At 35.8% G+C, this 15,690-nt stretch overlaps 1 protein-coding gene across 1 annotated transcript in view; it reads left to right on the top strand.

Moving 5' to 3' along the window:
• The window catches only part of UBE3C (ubiquitin protein ligase E3C), a 76,341-nt gene that overhangs the window by 27,702 nt on the left and 32,949 nt on the right, over positions 1–15,690 (top strand). Inside the window, exons 11-17 of the mRNA XM_065830992.2 lie at positions 1,496–1,582; positions 2,302–2,459; positions 3,015–3,247; positions 8,407–8,511; positions 9,613–9,700; positions 12,558–12,655; positions 13,972–14,104. Of these exons, the coding sequence (XP_065687064.1) occupies positions 1,496–1,582; positions 2,302–2,459; positions 3,015–3,247; positions 8,407–8,511; positions 9,613–9,700; positions 12,558–12,655; positions 13,972–14,104 (902 nt within the window). The remainder of the gene's footprint in view (positions 1–1,495; positions 1,583–2,301; positions 2,460–3,014; positions 3,248–8,406; positions 8,512–9,612; positions 9,701–12,557; positions 12,656–13,971; positions 14,105–15,690) is intronic.

The raw sequence follows: 15,690 nt of genomic DNA, 5'->3' as shown, positions 1-15,690 counted from the left end.
ATTTACCTCAGATTTGACTCAAACTTTGTAATGATCAGCAACATCCAACTTCTCTGGAATATGTAAAGCTCCCAACTCTTTTTAAAGGTACAATCTATGTATTTAAAATTGAAAGTTTTTGAAAGAAGAGGGGTGATATTTCAACAAAGATGCACCACAAACCAGAGGTTGCCTGTATTTCATTTTTCGCTTCTGCATCCCTCATTCTATTTCCAAAACTCCCCATACGTGTGAAACTCGATCCTTTCTGTTCAATGAAGAGTTGGGCCCTTCCTAATGCTCCGTTGTCCTCACGCGGTTCCTGGATGGTGCGACAGGCTTGGTGGGCACGGTGACCCCAGAGCCTGAGTTGGGAACAGGAGCACCCAGAGGCACATGGCACTGGGCAGCGTTTGTTTGTGAGTGAGTGTGTAGGTTTGCTTGTGGTGAATTTTAACTTATCCCTGTGATCTGGAATAAATAGTGTTTTTTCAGGTAGCAGTACTTCTGGTCTACCCTCCCTGCTCCTGTTTCCCAGCTTCCAGCCTCTTGTATGCGTGGTCACAGGGAATTTTGATATTATGAGGCTATTGACCTTTGAGAGGGGATGTGGACTTGAGTATCTGTTTTACCTTATATATTCTAATAGTAATTAGGATACCTAGGAAAGTAGCATTTAGAATAAGTCACTGAATATAGTCCTTCAGTATCAAAAAAATGGCAGTTTAGTCAGGTCAAATCCTATTTGATTTGCTAGAAGACAGAAATTGTTTCAAATTATGTTTGTTACCTATGTTGCTTCCTGCAGTGCTAAAAAATAGGCTGGGGGAGACCTTTTAATTCCAGGAAGCTTTTTGTTTCTCATTTCTGTGAAAAGTTCATCACACCATAATTACGGTCCTGTATGTAACTGACTTGTGAAGATACACATTTCTTTTTACAGGTGTATAAACCATTTTCTGTCTACAGATGGATTAGTGTATGTGTATGGGTGTCTGTTCTGACAGACATTGTTCCGTTGATGTTGTTCTGTTTAATTCTGCCATGCAGAAATAGACCCATAAAATTACTACATAATTTTAAATCAATAGTTGCTTCCAGAATAAATTGACTTTAAGGTGTTTTAATCTGCTTTTCACAAAAGTGAACAGGTCACTTAATAGAAGAGACCTATTAACTACTTGAGATGGTTTTCTTTATTCGAATTTTTAAAAATCCCAGATAAAGAACTTAGAGCATATGTTATTTTTATTTAATGTGTGTTTAATTTTGTGGAATATGGGAAACTTGTGTCTATGTAGTGTGTTTTGTTGCTGAGTTAATGAAAACTGTGTATTTTAGGTAAAAGGATTTATATCTTGTTTTTCACTAGATTTTATTAGAATAAGAACCTGAAAAAAAAAATTTGAATTGTTAATGTTTGAGAAATGCGTAACACAAAAGTTCTTATAGAAGCATTGTGTTTTGTGAATACAGTATTTTGGAAGACACGATTTATTTGAACTTCTTCTTGCAGGCTTCTTTATAGTTTAGCCTTTAATGCGAGATTCCTGAGACATCTTTGGTATTTGATATCTTCAATGACTACACGAATGATTACAGGGTATGTATTACAGCATTTCTGAAATGAAGTCTTTGTTAAAATAGAGCATATCTACTGAAAAGAGAATGAGACAATTGGTGGTGTGACAGTGCTCGTGGAAGATGACTGAAAGCAAAACTGTAACAGTTACTTAGCTCCTAGGATATCATAAAACTGAGCAAAGTCTTGGGAATTGGACAGTTCCAATAATTACAGGTAAATAAATTAAATCTTTATTTAAAATAAGGTGGATGTTTTGTAGTTTTTGGAGTGTTTAGTAGTATTAATGTAACAAACACTAAAGCTCCAAGTATTCCATCTCAAGTATGTGGCATTTATCTCTTAAATTTTGACTAATCCAGGACTCGATGGTGGCAGAAGCATCTTCCCAGGAATGGAGGAGTTGGACCTACAGATCTGTTCTGTGCTGACATGCGGATTAGTTACCCTCTTTGTTTTGTGTCTCTGTTCTAAAGCAGAAAGTATCTGCAGTCTGTAATAGTTAATGCCAATGTTTATAGAAATCATCAAGACACTGAGATACTACTGTGACAAGAACTTAGAAAAACTAACCTTATGTTACAAGTATGGGAAACACTAGTTATTTAACTGAGAGTGCCCTCCTTATTTTGCTGTAGGAACTGCTACTAAATATTTTTACGAGAATGCTGAAGCTAATACTGTTTTCAGAGTGTTTAATTAATTAACCATGTCATGAATTTTGGATTTTATATTTTAAGGTCTATGGTGCCACTCCTTCAAGTGATTTCAAGAGGCTCTCCGATGTCTTTAGAAGACTCCAGTCGAATTATCCCTCTCTTCTACCTTTTTAGTTCTTTGTTTAGTCATTCACTTATTTCTATTCATGATAATGAATTCTTTGGTGATCCAATAGAAGGTGAGTTTCAAGCATACGGAATAGCAGCGTTTTGCAAAATGTTCCCTAGGCAATGGTTGCTGACATCTGTGGGGAAGGCTCTTCTGGGCTGACCTGCTGATAGTCCCTTGAGCACTCAGCTGTCAGCGGGCTCTTTTTGTGGTTATTGCATTTAGAAAAAGGAGAAAAAAAAGAGATGGATTGCACCTTGGGGACCCTAGCTTTACAGGGTCTGATGTGGAAGTTCTTAATCATGCTAATTTTTAATGAGTTAGTGAAGCAAGTGAAGTTCTGGACTGAATCTGTAGCCTAATGTAAAAATTGAATATAGCAGGAATCACTTATAAAAGAGAGTAAGAGAACATTGTCATTAAAATCACGGTAACTGCAAACAGTTACAAGCCCTGATTGCCTTTATAAATGTTTAGCCATTCTCTTTTTGGGTGATGTTTCTTTTCTCTACCTTTAGATTTTGTGTGTGAATATTAAAGTTGCAATGAAATAAGAGTTTTTTTCTAATAACAAAATGATAAAGAAAAAGTCATTTAAAGAAACCAAAACATGTGTTTTCTGTAGTTGTAGGTCAAAGACAATCATCAATGATGCCTTTTACACTAGAAGAGCTTGTAATATTATCACGCTGCCTTCGGGATGCATGTTTAGGAATCATAAAGCTGGCGTATCCAGAAACAAAACCAGAGGTTCGCGAAGAATATATTGCAGCATTTAGAAGTGTTGGAGTAACAAAAAATATGGAAATGCAGCAATGTATACAGACAGAACAAAAAAGGTGGATTCAGTTATTCAAGGTAAATTGTGTCAAATTTCAGAACATACTTAAATATTCAGGCTTTTGCTGAAGATATGAGATCAGCTATTTTTTTCCCTTCTAATTCTGCTTTTAACAGTTACAAGGAATATGGATTTTGGAAGGTTACTTTTTGGCATATATGTTAAGCTTTGGGTAATTAAATTCTGAGAACAGTAGCAATTTATTAAAATTTTCTTTTGGCGACTCACATATCCCAGCTTAATTAATTTTCCAGCTTATCCTGCTTATAAAAAAGTTACTGTATAGCATATAGGTTTTTAACTTGGACTCCCATCCAGCAAGGTACTTAAACAGACCGTTACAACTTTATGTAGGTGTGAAATTCTAACTGAATCATAGGATTACTCAAGTACTTCTGCATTAGGGGCTTCACTAAACTGATACCAGGATGCACTGTTTTTGTTGGTACTGCTTGTTTTGGGTTTCTGCAATAGTAATGGGATGGTGAATCTGGCTAACAAATGTCTGTTCTTTCTGGATATCTACCGATGTATTTCTGCTAGTTTTATCCATGGCATCCTACGTAAGACATGAGTTAAGAGAAGCTGAAAATGTTGGCAGGAAAAACCTAATAGAACTGTTGCCGAAAAAAAGGAGTGCTTGACTTGTCATGAAAATTCTGCAGCAAACACATCTAGTCAGCTAAAATTGCTCATTAAAGAAGTGGGAGCAGAAGAAATGCATTTTCCAAATTGAATGCTAGATTTACAGTCTGTTTAATACTGGCGACCTCTCGCACACTAATGTTCAGTTCGAGTCATCAGCTGTCCCTTCAGGTCTTTTATCACTGCTTTTGTCAAGCTATCTATTTAATTGAAAGAAGTTAATTGAATGAAAATGATCAACTAAGCTTGTATTAATATTGCTAATGGAACTTTCTTCTTGGCCATGTTTGGAGAAAGATGTCATGCTAGACTTTAGGAAAGGCCCATTAAGGCTTGCACTTAACCTGATGGGCTAATTAAGGAATGCTTATTCATTCTACAAGTCTAAGATAGCCTCTATCCAGCCTATTCTGCCTGATTTTACAACACATTTCACTTATGAGCATAAGCAGTAATAGCACTGAGAGTAACTGATAATGTTTTGATTGCATTGAATACAGTCCTAATGCAGCACTGAATTTGTAATTTGCACGGATTGATCTAATATATGTTTGCACAATTTAATTTAATTACTTGTCTTTAAATTGCCAAATAAACTTTGGATTTAAAGGTCACAAGTGAAAACCCCAATATGTCTAGGGATATTTTATATGTATGCGGTTTCTATCATGCCATTTTCTATTTATTCCCTTTAGTTTATAATATTTAATCTATGTTTTCAGAAGTGCTTTATGTTTCAGGTGAATTTGATCACATTTTGCTGTCATTCAGAAAGTTGTAAAATCCCAAGTTACCCTGTCTCCCTTTGTACTCTCAGTGTTTTCAGGAGCCAAAGTTGTCTTCCAAAGAGCTGAATTACAAATGGAAATCTCGAGGGGATCTCAAAGACTCTGCTTCTACCAAAAAGAGTAGCTAAGAATAAAGCTGCTGTTTACTCCTTCGGGATCATATTGCTACAGATAGAAATTAATCACAAGCAAAATTCTTATCAAGACTTCTGTATGCAGCACTGAGTCTTTCCTGAGGGCAGCTTCAAAATAGTGAGCAGTGAGCAGGCAGCAATATCTTCCTCCAAGTCATTAAAACAAAGCTAAAGTAATTCATCATAAATTTAAGGTGGTTCAAGTCAAATGCATGAGCTGTTTATCTTTCCAAAAGCTTTTATAAGCTGTATGCAGAGAAAAAGACACATTCCTTCCCTATCATCTATGCTTTTAATTTACGTTTTTTTTTTTAATTTTTTCTTTTAACTTCTGGCACTTCTTTTGCATATTTTTTGTGGCATTGGTGTCTAATGAAATATATTCCCGCATATATATGCACGCAAATACAGACTTCTGCAAGGTAATGGTGAATCTGAAAACAGTGAGACTGCTGAAAGTGATGCGCTTATTTGCTAGCAGAATAGAGATCTTTGTAATGGAAGATATACACATGAAAATATCTTTACTCAGCAGAATCCCCCTGTTTTGGCGTGGCATAGTATTGAATAGTCAATGGTTACAGATTCCAAAGGAGGACTTAAATTATGAGTGCATGAAAATGTGTTTTGTCAAATAAAATAATTATTTCATTATCTTGAGTTAATCCTGTGAAATGAAGTTGCTAATTTTGCTGAATTTTGGCTTTGGATTTTACTTGCATTTGGCGCTTTGTTGGAAAGAAATCTCCATTTTAATATTATTTGTTGAAGTGGATCTTTCCTTTGAATGAAATATATACTTATAAAAAAATTCACAGAGGAGTCCTGAGTTTAGATTGCTGGTATTCTCAGTACCCTATAAGGTACCTTCCTTTAAGGATTCTTTAACTACTTGTAAAATATTTTATTAGCGTGCTCTTCATTTGGATAATTTTTTTGGACTTTTTTTTTCGTTAAGTATAGTGGTAATGGGACCACAGAGCTTCAGTGACTCATGTAACCTTCACTGAATTTTATAGGGGCAAGGTGATGAAAATTCCTGCGTAATCAGACAGTTCCCTTAATAGCATTCCTCTTTGTTCTGTCTTTATTCAAGACGTTACTTTACAAACTGGATCTTAAAAGGTCTTTTGTGTAGTATCTAGACACAGAATCCTTTAGAAGGCCCATTAAACTCTTTGTTACTCTTGACACCTGCCCATTAAGACTGTCTCTTAGCAAGATTACTTCAGAAAAGCTTTGTGTATGGTTTTTTCCTATTCATTTTTCAAGTGCCGTGGTTCTAAGTTGAAAAACAGATGGCTGTTCATTGTAGCAATGATAATGTCTTTTAGGTTAGTAATTTAATATTCTATTGATTCCACTTAATTATGTTTTATGTAGTGTTGGACTAAGTTGGTTCTGCTTTGGAGAGAAGGCATACAACCAAGTATGACAACAGTGCTGAGATGGACTAGCTGTTAGCTTAATATCTCTACTTTTTCTTCTTTTGTTGTCTGAATTGGAAGAAACTGCCAAGAAAAATATTAAAATTACAAAGACACCCTAGTGACCATGATAGCCAGTTTTCTTAGCCTCCCAATTTTGTTATAAAGACATGCGTAAACTAGTTATCTATAGAGTTTTCTCATTTTCTGACTGTGTGTTTCTAATAGTGACAGAATTACCTTTCATCATTTGAATTCCTTGTAAATAAAAGTGAATTAAACATAGTGGTTTAAGCTAATGTGCTTGTTGTTGGGTGAAGTACAGGCATACGCATCATCACCCGCTATGGTTCAGTTGATGAGCAAAAGTTTGTTAAACCACTGTTACTAGGTGGATTTCGAGTGAATGCTTTTACCTTCTGTTAGGAAAAAGCTTAGTAACTTAAGACGCTAAAGGGCTTTTACCTGACATGTTTTGGTTTGTAAAGAACGTTAAGATAATACAGTATGCATGTGCATATTAATGTTTAAAAATATATAAAGGGGGAGTGTCATGAGGATGGAGCCAGGCTCTTCTCGGTGACAACCAATGATAGGACAAGGGGCATTGGGTTCAAACTGGAACACAAGAGGTTCCACTTAAATTTGAGAAGAAACTTCTTCTCAGTAAGGGTAACAGACACTAGATCAGGCTGCCCAGGGATGTTGTGGAGTCTCCTTCTCTGGAGGCGTTCAAACCCGCCTGGACACCTTCCTGTGTAACCTCATCTGGGTGTTCCTGCTCCGGCAGGGGGATTGGACTGGATGATCTTTCGAGGTCCCTTCCAATCCCTGACATTCTGTGATTAAATGAGAATTACAACCCACCACTCCGCAGATATATTTTTAGGACCATCGGGGCTTTTTGTGCTTCTTACCACGATTATCTTGTAATCAGCTTTCGGGGTGTTTGGGCTGGGCCCTTCTCAGGAGTGATTTTACTTTCTGAATCATCTATGTCGGATCCTTTAACAGGGTTTACTGAACAGTATCAACAACTGAGCGAATTACACTGGATCTGCTTTAACAGAGACAAGAACTTTGGGGGTAGAGTTAATTTCATAAATCGGTAGCTACTTCTTGATGAGAAGGTATTTTTTTATCACTTGCCAGCTCTGAGAATGTTAACAAGATACTCATTAACAAGAAAAGGAGCCTGTAGCATCTTTTCAGATGTAGATCTTTACCTGTAAAAATACCAGCATTGATTTTTTCACATTGATAATCACCTCCGTATTTGGTCAGGTGATATCATCAGCAGATACTTATGATTTCTCTGAGGCATCTTTATTTGGAAATGCTTTAGTTTATTACTGCAGAAACAAGTAGTAGTACTTTAGAGATATAACTTTCACTGTTGTTTTGGTGCAAATTTAATGCTTCTGCCCTCTCCTGCTTTACTTTCTGAAGTCGATGTTGGCTTTTGTACAGTTTGGCCATTATGAAGCACATCACATGAGCTTGTGCTGGCTAGTTAGTTACATTTATTGACTATAGGCAGAAATACCCACTGTTAATTAGTTGATCCCTCAGATTTGCCTAGTGTGGAGTGATACAGGAACCTTTGTCTTGAGATGGCACGCTAAAGTTCCATTCTTCTGTGGAGCATTTTCCTTGAAAAATGATGCGTAGAAATTGAAGAATCTTCCTTTTTGTAGACAAAGAAAACATACAAATCAACCGAATTATTCAGAATCTCAGGTTTGGAATGAGAGGTGGCAAAGAGTATAGCGCTCTCTTCTGAAGCATAGATCTATACACATGTTTAATTTATGAAAACCTATATTAGCAAACCTGGTTAGCTGTTAGCAGTCTTTAAATAAGTAATTTAATGCCAGTAATGACTTGTTTAAGCTTCCCTGGACTGGCATGCAACTTTTTAGGTGTGCAGGGTTCTAGGATTACCTAGTCCTAGGTAGACCTAGTTCTTAAGCTTTGGATAATAAGCCATTTTATCAGGACTTACAGGTAAGCCACACTTACATTTTAAGGTGTTTAAGTATAAGAGCAAGTTTTTCTTAGTTAAAAATAAGTTACAACTTCATACGTTACTGAAAGATTTTCTTAAGTTTTTGCTTCTGAATTATACAGTTTCATTCACAGTGCTAAATGTAGATTGACTGTATATGTTTCTAACACCCAGGTCATCACAAACTTAGTGAAAATGTTGAAATCTAGAGATACAAGGAGAAATTTCTGCCCACCAAATCACTGGCTCTCTGAACAAGAAAACATTAAAGCAGATAAGGTAAGAATAATATCCTTTTTCCACATAGCCTTACAGGTGCCAAAATTTCAGTGGCGGAATGTTTGATTCCTGACAGAATCGATGTTGATGTTGCACAGATTTAGTGTGGTTTAAAACCTGGAGAAATGCTACTTTTCTCTAATGTGAAAGTCTTGCATCTCTTAAGAAACTTTTATGCTAAATCCCATTTCCACTCCATAAAGTAGAACCCACTCTACAGTGTGACAGTGTAAGTCATCTGCATTTACAGCCGAGACCTGAATATCTTGGAGCATGTTGTTGCATTTTATTTTCTAGTTATTTTAAGTGCTTCTTATAATAAAAATGCTAAATAAAAGAATTGCTTGATAGTGAGGAAAAAACCCTCAACATTCTCTTCCAAAATAACAGACAATTCCAGAGTGTTTTCTGTTCTTACCTCACCTAGAAATTACTTTTTCCCTAAAAGCATTTCAAAAATGACATTGTTTGAGCTTCAAAAGTGTGTAGGTACATGCAAAAGAAAACACTAATATGGATGTGCAAGTACATTCTTTGAATCATTGGAAACTTGGATCAGAAGCAGCTCGTTACACCTCAGGTTACCTTGTACTATTAGATGTCTTAACAGTGGGAAGTTTTGCATGGAATAGTTAACAAAGAAGTCTTCTGTTTATTGTTGATGATTCCACAGTTGCTTGCCTTGTGTCCAAGGTTTCCATTTCTGAGTGACAGTTCTTTATAGTTCTTAGGAAATAGTACCTACACACCTTAGAGAAAGTAGAAGTCTTAAACTGTGATGCTAACCTGATTCGGAATACAAAGTCAAGAGAATTTATTTGACATCTCAAAATTCAAACTTAGCTTCTCTGACGTCTTAAATACCAGAATTTAATGTAACATAGCATGGTATTTTTAAGTGATACATGGACTTTATATTATAGTGTTATTAATTTTGCAGCTCAGCTTTAAAGCACGAGTATAAGGAGGGATTAGAAATGAAGATACTTAGGCATTCAGATGCACTCTTGGATATGACAGTTTTATGTATTTGCTATCTAATAGTAAATTGTAGTATGTAATTAGATAATATTTAACTGTAAAATACTGTTAATTTATTAGGTTACACAGCTGTATGTGCCATCCGCTAGACACGTCTGGAGAGTCAGGAGGATGGGAAGAATAGGACCATTGCAGTCTACTTTGGATGGTAAGATAATGTCTATGCAATTTTTTATTTATTAAGTCAAAAGAGCAGTTGGCCTGATACAAAGAAAATCTACCTTTCATAGAGCTTGGTGGAGTATTTTGTATAAAACTCTTAATGATAACTGAAATCATGTCAATATTTTGTAGTTTTGTTTCACATGTTTTAAAAAATATATATTTTTATACATGTGTGTGTATGTCTTCAGACTATTTCACGTATTTCAAGCTTCTGCTGGCATTGATGAGGGGAAATAATGAGGTGGACAAATGCTATGTGTTAAAAATACACGTATTAATATGTATAAAAGGCAGTTGCATAAGATACAAAATTAATGAAGTTGTGGAAGATATAAAGCATTGGGGGTTTGCTTTTATTGTATGCCATGAAGAAACTTCTTAATTATATATTAAACTGTAACAAATAAGCTTTAGGGACCATGATAAATATTAAATACTGTTTATAAATATTGTCTTTCATTAGATAAGGCAGAAATTTAACCCCTTGAATTACTCAAAAATATCTGGACCAGGCATGTCAAGCTAATTTTCACCAGGAAGCCACATCAGCCTCCTGGTTGCTTTCAAAGGGCCCAATGTAATTTTAGGGCTGTATAAATGTAACTACTCCTGTATTTAGGAGTATAAATAAATATCCCCATTTATTTCCATTGCCCTACATGGTTCTTGACAGCTATCCTCTCCATGTTATCCACCATGAGACCTGTGCCACATTTATTAATTCCAGATTCTCCCCCATGCTACTAGTCTGCTGGTCTCCTTTCCCCCGTACATACCGTATCTTGAGCTCTCTCCCTTGTCTTCCTATAATAGCACCAGTTCCTCAGTTTCATTACTTACCTTGCTCTTGGCAGTTGGTGGATAAGGAGCCACACTGTGGCTGGTGTGGAGCAGTTCCATGCCCTCATTTTGCTGGCTGGTGAACAGAGCAGATAACTGGGCTGTCCTTGTTCTTTAATCTAATCACTAAAGGAATTTCTCTATCCAGTTGAAAACTTTAGCAAAACTTCATATTTTTTGAATCACCTATTCTCTGTCAAAGCTAAAATTCATCTGGTTAGCTCAATAAGTGTGTTGGAGGCAAGACGGGGAGGAAAGATGTCACAGTGTGTTGTGTAAACCTCATTTTCCCATGAAATCAGGCTAAAAAAAGTGCAGTCAACATGAATGTGTGAAAACAAGCAGGTAACAACCTGCACATGACTTGTTTAATCCCTCTTGACTCCATATGGGTTAAAGCCAATTAGCATGAAAGTACTGCTGAATCACATATGGTCATGTTTATTTGTGCTTTTTCATTTACTTAAATGGCAGGCTTGTGAGTTCTAAATGCCCTCTATATTGATGACTCCATCCCATATTTCTCTTTAAAGAAAGAAGCCATGATGGAGAAATGCAGATAAAATTGACTAATTGACTGGAATAATTGAACTGTTGAAGTTCTGTAGTAGTTTACCTTTGCTGTACACGCACTTTTTATTTAAAGTGCTTTTAACCCTTAGCTTAATAGGCTGCATACATTGACTTTAATTAAAAATGTTTACTAAGTAAAGAAAGGGTAATCACAGATAAACAGATAAACAATTTATCAGAAATTCCAAAAGCTTGCAATGTTGAAACCTGCCCCAGATTTATTCACATCAAGTAGAGTGATGTTTTGGGTCAGTCATGTCAAATTGGTGCTTAAAATATCTGGACTTAAAGTGCTTTGAGGAGTGCATGTGTGGGAAATAAATTGATGTCTGGTTGCAGAAGGGCAGCAAAATGCTCATCACCACAGGTAGGAGCCAGAGGAAAAGCTTGAAGTTGTCATCATACAATTCCAGACTGGGTAGCAACGTGCAGTGTTTAGTTCCGTTTTGTAAAATGGTCTATAAATAGTCTAGACTCTGGACTCTCTTTTTGAGAAGGTGGTTATTAAACATGAAAATGAAACAGCTAAGGAGTTGTGGGGTTTGTTTCCTCTGCAGACTGAAGATAGGTTGACCTTAAACCACAGTACCTATAGTCAGTGAGCAATACCTTTTTTTTTTTTTTTGGCTGCCATTAATTAATTTACAGTCAGATATATGCTCAGAAACTGAGTTTCTTCCTGTGGAGTTAGAGCAGGATTGTCATGTCCACTTGTGCATCACCCAAAGTAGTTTTTTCCTAAGAACATCCTCTGTGGGTATAGGAGGGTTCAAAGGAGCTGAACGAAAGCTTGGGAACCTCATGCAATTGAGTTTCTCTGCTGTGGGTGCTTGAATCCTTTTCTATTTTGTTTTTCTTTTTATTGAGCACAATATACAGTTTCTTGATGTTCTTTTCACTGTTTCAGGAATGAGTAAGATTTAATGTGATCACTGTGACCTCACTGTTGGGAGAGAAAACCCATTGAAATAAATGTTATCTTTCTCTTGGTTTCATTAGATTTGGTTTAATTCTTAGTTAGATGTTGTAGTTGAAAGCTCAATAGCTTTATTTTGAACATTGGGAGGAGAATATTGTGTATTCCTGCAATGAAAATTCTAACTACTGAAAACTTCTTGTCTTCTACCATGTATTTTTTCTTAATTGGAAAATTAAAATGTCAAAAACAAGAAAATAACTTTTTTCTTCTAAAAAGAAAAAGGGGGAGTACTTTTATACACATTTTGTTTTCAATGTGTTTTTACTACTTATATTTAAGTTTGTGTGCAGAAGCTGTTTAAATAAACATAAGGCTTAGTGTGACTGTTTGGTAAATAAACTATTTTAATGTATGTGTTTTTATACGAAGTAAATTGAGTCACTAGATACAAAATAAACTGTTAAAAATATTATTTCCAGATCTTTAAAATTATTATTTCTATTTTAAGTGGGTTTGGAACCAGCACCTCTTTCTGTGTCTGAAGAACGACAACTTGCAATTCTGACAGAGCTACCTTTTGTAGTTCCTTTTGAAGAAAGAGTAAAGGTACCTAATTTCTAATTTCATATACAATTGCTTTTTTAGCTTTTTGTTTTCAATAAGTATAAAAAGATCACTTAGCTAATACAGAAACTGGATTGTTTCCCTGCAGAAGCATATGACAGGTCAGAGTGTTTTTCTTCAGTACGTGTGTGTCAATGAACATTTGAAGTTAATTACTTTTCTCTTTTTTTTACTAGTTATAGTATCTTTTGTAATAACGGCATTAAAAACATATATTCCAAGATACATGAAAGCAGTTGCATGTTAAAAATAAACTGCAGTCCTGATTCAATGGTTGGTCTACATGGTTGCACCCTCTTGTGGTGAGCAGAGCACCGGCTGGTTCTGTATGTAATTAACAGATTGCAAGGTTAAGACTGGAGGCTTTTGTGCAGTGGGTGGATTTACTCCAAATGAGATGATAAGTGTCCATTTGGGGAAAATACCGCATAGAGATTAAGTTTCTGCATTCATAGCTGAGTAGTTGAACTTGAATAGAGTATGTAGTTTAAAACATGCAAGAGTCTTGTACTAGTTGATTTGCTTCTGAATGTTTTCTAGATTTTTAAATACATAATTGTCAGTTCTGTTACCTATTTCTGTTTGCATCATATATATGTGTTTTTTTAAAAGCTGTTATTCTGTTACCCATATTTTTTTCTGAACGGCGTCTGTTGTCAGAAATATCAATTACTTAAAAACTACTCTCTTAAATATCATGAAAACATGAAGTTGCAAGACACCAACGAGGGACTGAAGAATAGTTCCATAGGGAAAGTAAATCAGTATTTGTCAAAGACAGTGTCAGCTTTGGTAGAATAGGGGTGTTTTTTCCAGGCTTCTATGAAACAGTTGTTCCAACAAAACATCATAATACAGTATAGCAATGTTGCACTGGAATTAGAGGAAAACGGGAGTGACTTCAAGTAGGGATCTCTGTGTCATGATATGGTCACTGTCTACAACCTTTGGACTTCTTGAAGCTGTGTTAAGCTTCACATATTTTAAGTTTCTGGAATTTGTAAAACCTTATTTGGTTTTGTCACAAAAACTGTTATCATAACAATTGGATGAGACCTTGGAGAGAAGGATGAAACTGTAGACTGAACTCTTGTAGTTCCATGTCTGTCCCCTCTATCCCTCCCCTAGGATGTGGCTCTGTATTAAGTTTCTGCAGCTCAGTGAGGGACAAGACAAATCACTTGAAAGTGAGTGCCCAGAAGCACCTCAAAGGATAGTAATAGTAGTGAATAACTACCTCTTGTTGAATATTTATATCTGCACAGTGACATGGTTTCTCTTTTCACTCATTTTTACAGATTTTTCAAAGGCTGATCTATGCTGATAAACAAGAAGTTCAAGGAGAAGGGCCATTTTTGGATGGCATTAATGTCACTATCAGAAGAAATTATATTTATGAAGACGCTTATGATAAACTTTCTCCTGAAAATGGTAGGTTTACAATTACGTTATCATCAGCTTGTTTAGAACATTTAACCATTCTTACCATGTAGTTACGTATTTGCTTACTTGAGTAGCATGTTTGATGTGTATCAGCTTTTAGGGGTGAAAGTCCTTAGGAAGTTAAATTTCCTCTTTTTACATAAAGTAATCTCATCTAATCACATTCTTTCTGATTGTTGCAGTCTCATTCTCTTTAACACACCTTCCTTAGTTCAAAACTACTTTTAGGGACCTTTTCTTCCCATTTACTTGTCCAAATAACTGTACTTCGTGTATTTATTTGTGTAGTTCATTATATACTGTCTGCTTGGGTAATCCATGTCAACAAAAATATCTGGACTGTTTAGGATTTGCTAGGTACAGTGTGGCTGACAAGGGTAATGGTAGTGTGCTTTGTAGTGACACTATGTACTAGTATATATTGTACCACATAGGTTTAAGTTATACTGTAGTGTGAATTTCTGTGAGAGCAGTTTCTCTAGAAGCCAAAATTCCAATGTAGCTAAAGCCTGCCAAAATAAAGTCTTAATAGTTATGTGGTATTTTTGCATATAAAAAGATTATTTGCCAAATACTTGAGGTTTGCCATCTGAATCTCACCTGCTGTGCCACGTAGGTTTCCTCCTGGAGAACTGCCCAGTTTAGAGAAGAGGAAGAAGAGGTGTTGGTATTATTGGTTTCTATAAAATTCCTGGAGATTGTGCCTTTTCTTAATTTTCTTTAGTAGAAGATACTATTCCATTTATAAATAGGATTTTGCATTTCAGTACTTGTGTTTGAAACTGTAACTACCTGAAAGAGATACATTTAGATCAATTTATCTTTTTTTTTTTTTTTTTTTAATATATTTTAAATTAAGTACAAATTAAATCCTCCTGTTTTGGGGAAGTTCTGAAGACCAATCAGGAGATGTTGCTGTATGATCATCTGAAAATTCTATGTGCGATTGGCTGTTTGGGCTCTTTTATAGTTGTGAATAGCTTCATTGTACTAAGTTTAGTATGAGTCATTTACTAGCTTCTTAAAAAGAGAAAGATGAAATAGAATTGGAAAACAGAAAAAGTTGAGTCTGTTGTGGTTCTTGCTCCCCTCCTCAATGTATGAGAATACAGTTCAGAAACTGCAGTCTGAGCTTTTGAATAATGCAACGTTGAGTAACAGGAAAATCAACCTATTTGTTTAATACGAAGATAGCTTGAAAAGAGAAACACTTTTACTGTGAAGACTGTATTTCTACTTAGTTTTATTAAACTACAAAAGCAGTTTTACAATGTGTATTTCCTAAACTTAACCTGCAGTCTGACCGCCGGGGTACTGGGATGTATTCCACCTTTAGCGAGGTTATGGGCAATATGAAATTGAGTGGAATAACTAATACACTGGAAGGTCAGATGGTCACTCAGGCAACCCCTGACAGACTGAAGAAAAGAGTTTATAAGAGCTTCATGGAGTTTAGGCAAGACTAAAGCAACATTTTGTACCTGGGGTGTAATAACTCCCTGTAGCAGCACAGACTGAGCACTGACCAGCTGGAAAGACGTTTTCAGTAAAGGACCACAGGGTTCTTCATGGAC

The sequence above is a fragment of the Patagioenas fasciata genome, chromosome 2, assembly GCF_037038585.1.
Source record: "Patagioenas fasciata isolate bPatFas1 chromosome 2, bPatFas1.hap1, whole genome shotgun sequence".
Lineage (NCBI taxonomy): Eukaryota > Metazoa > Chordata > Aves > Columbiformes > Columbidae > Patagioenas > Patagioenas fasciata.
This window is presented reverse-complemented; position numbering and strand designations above follow the sequence as displayed.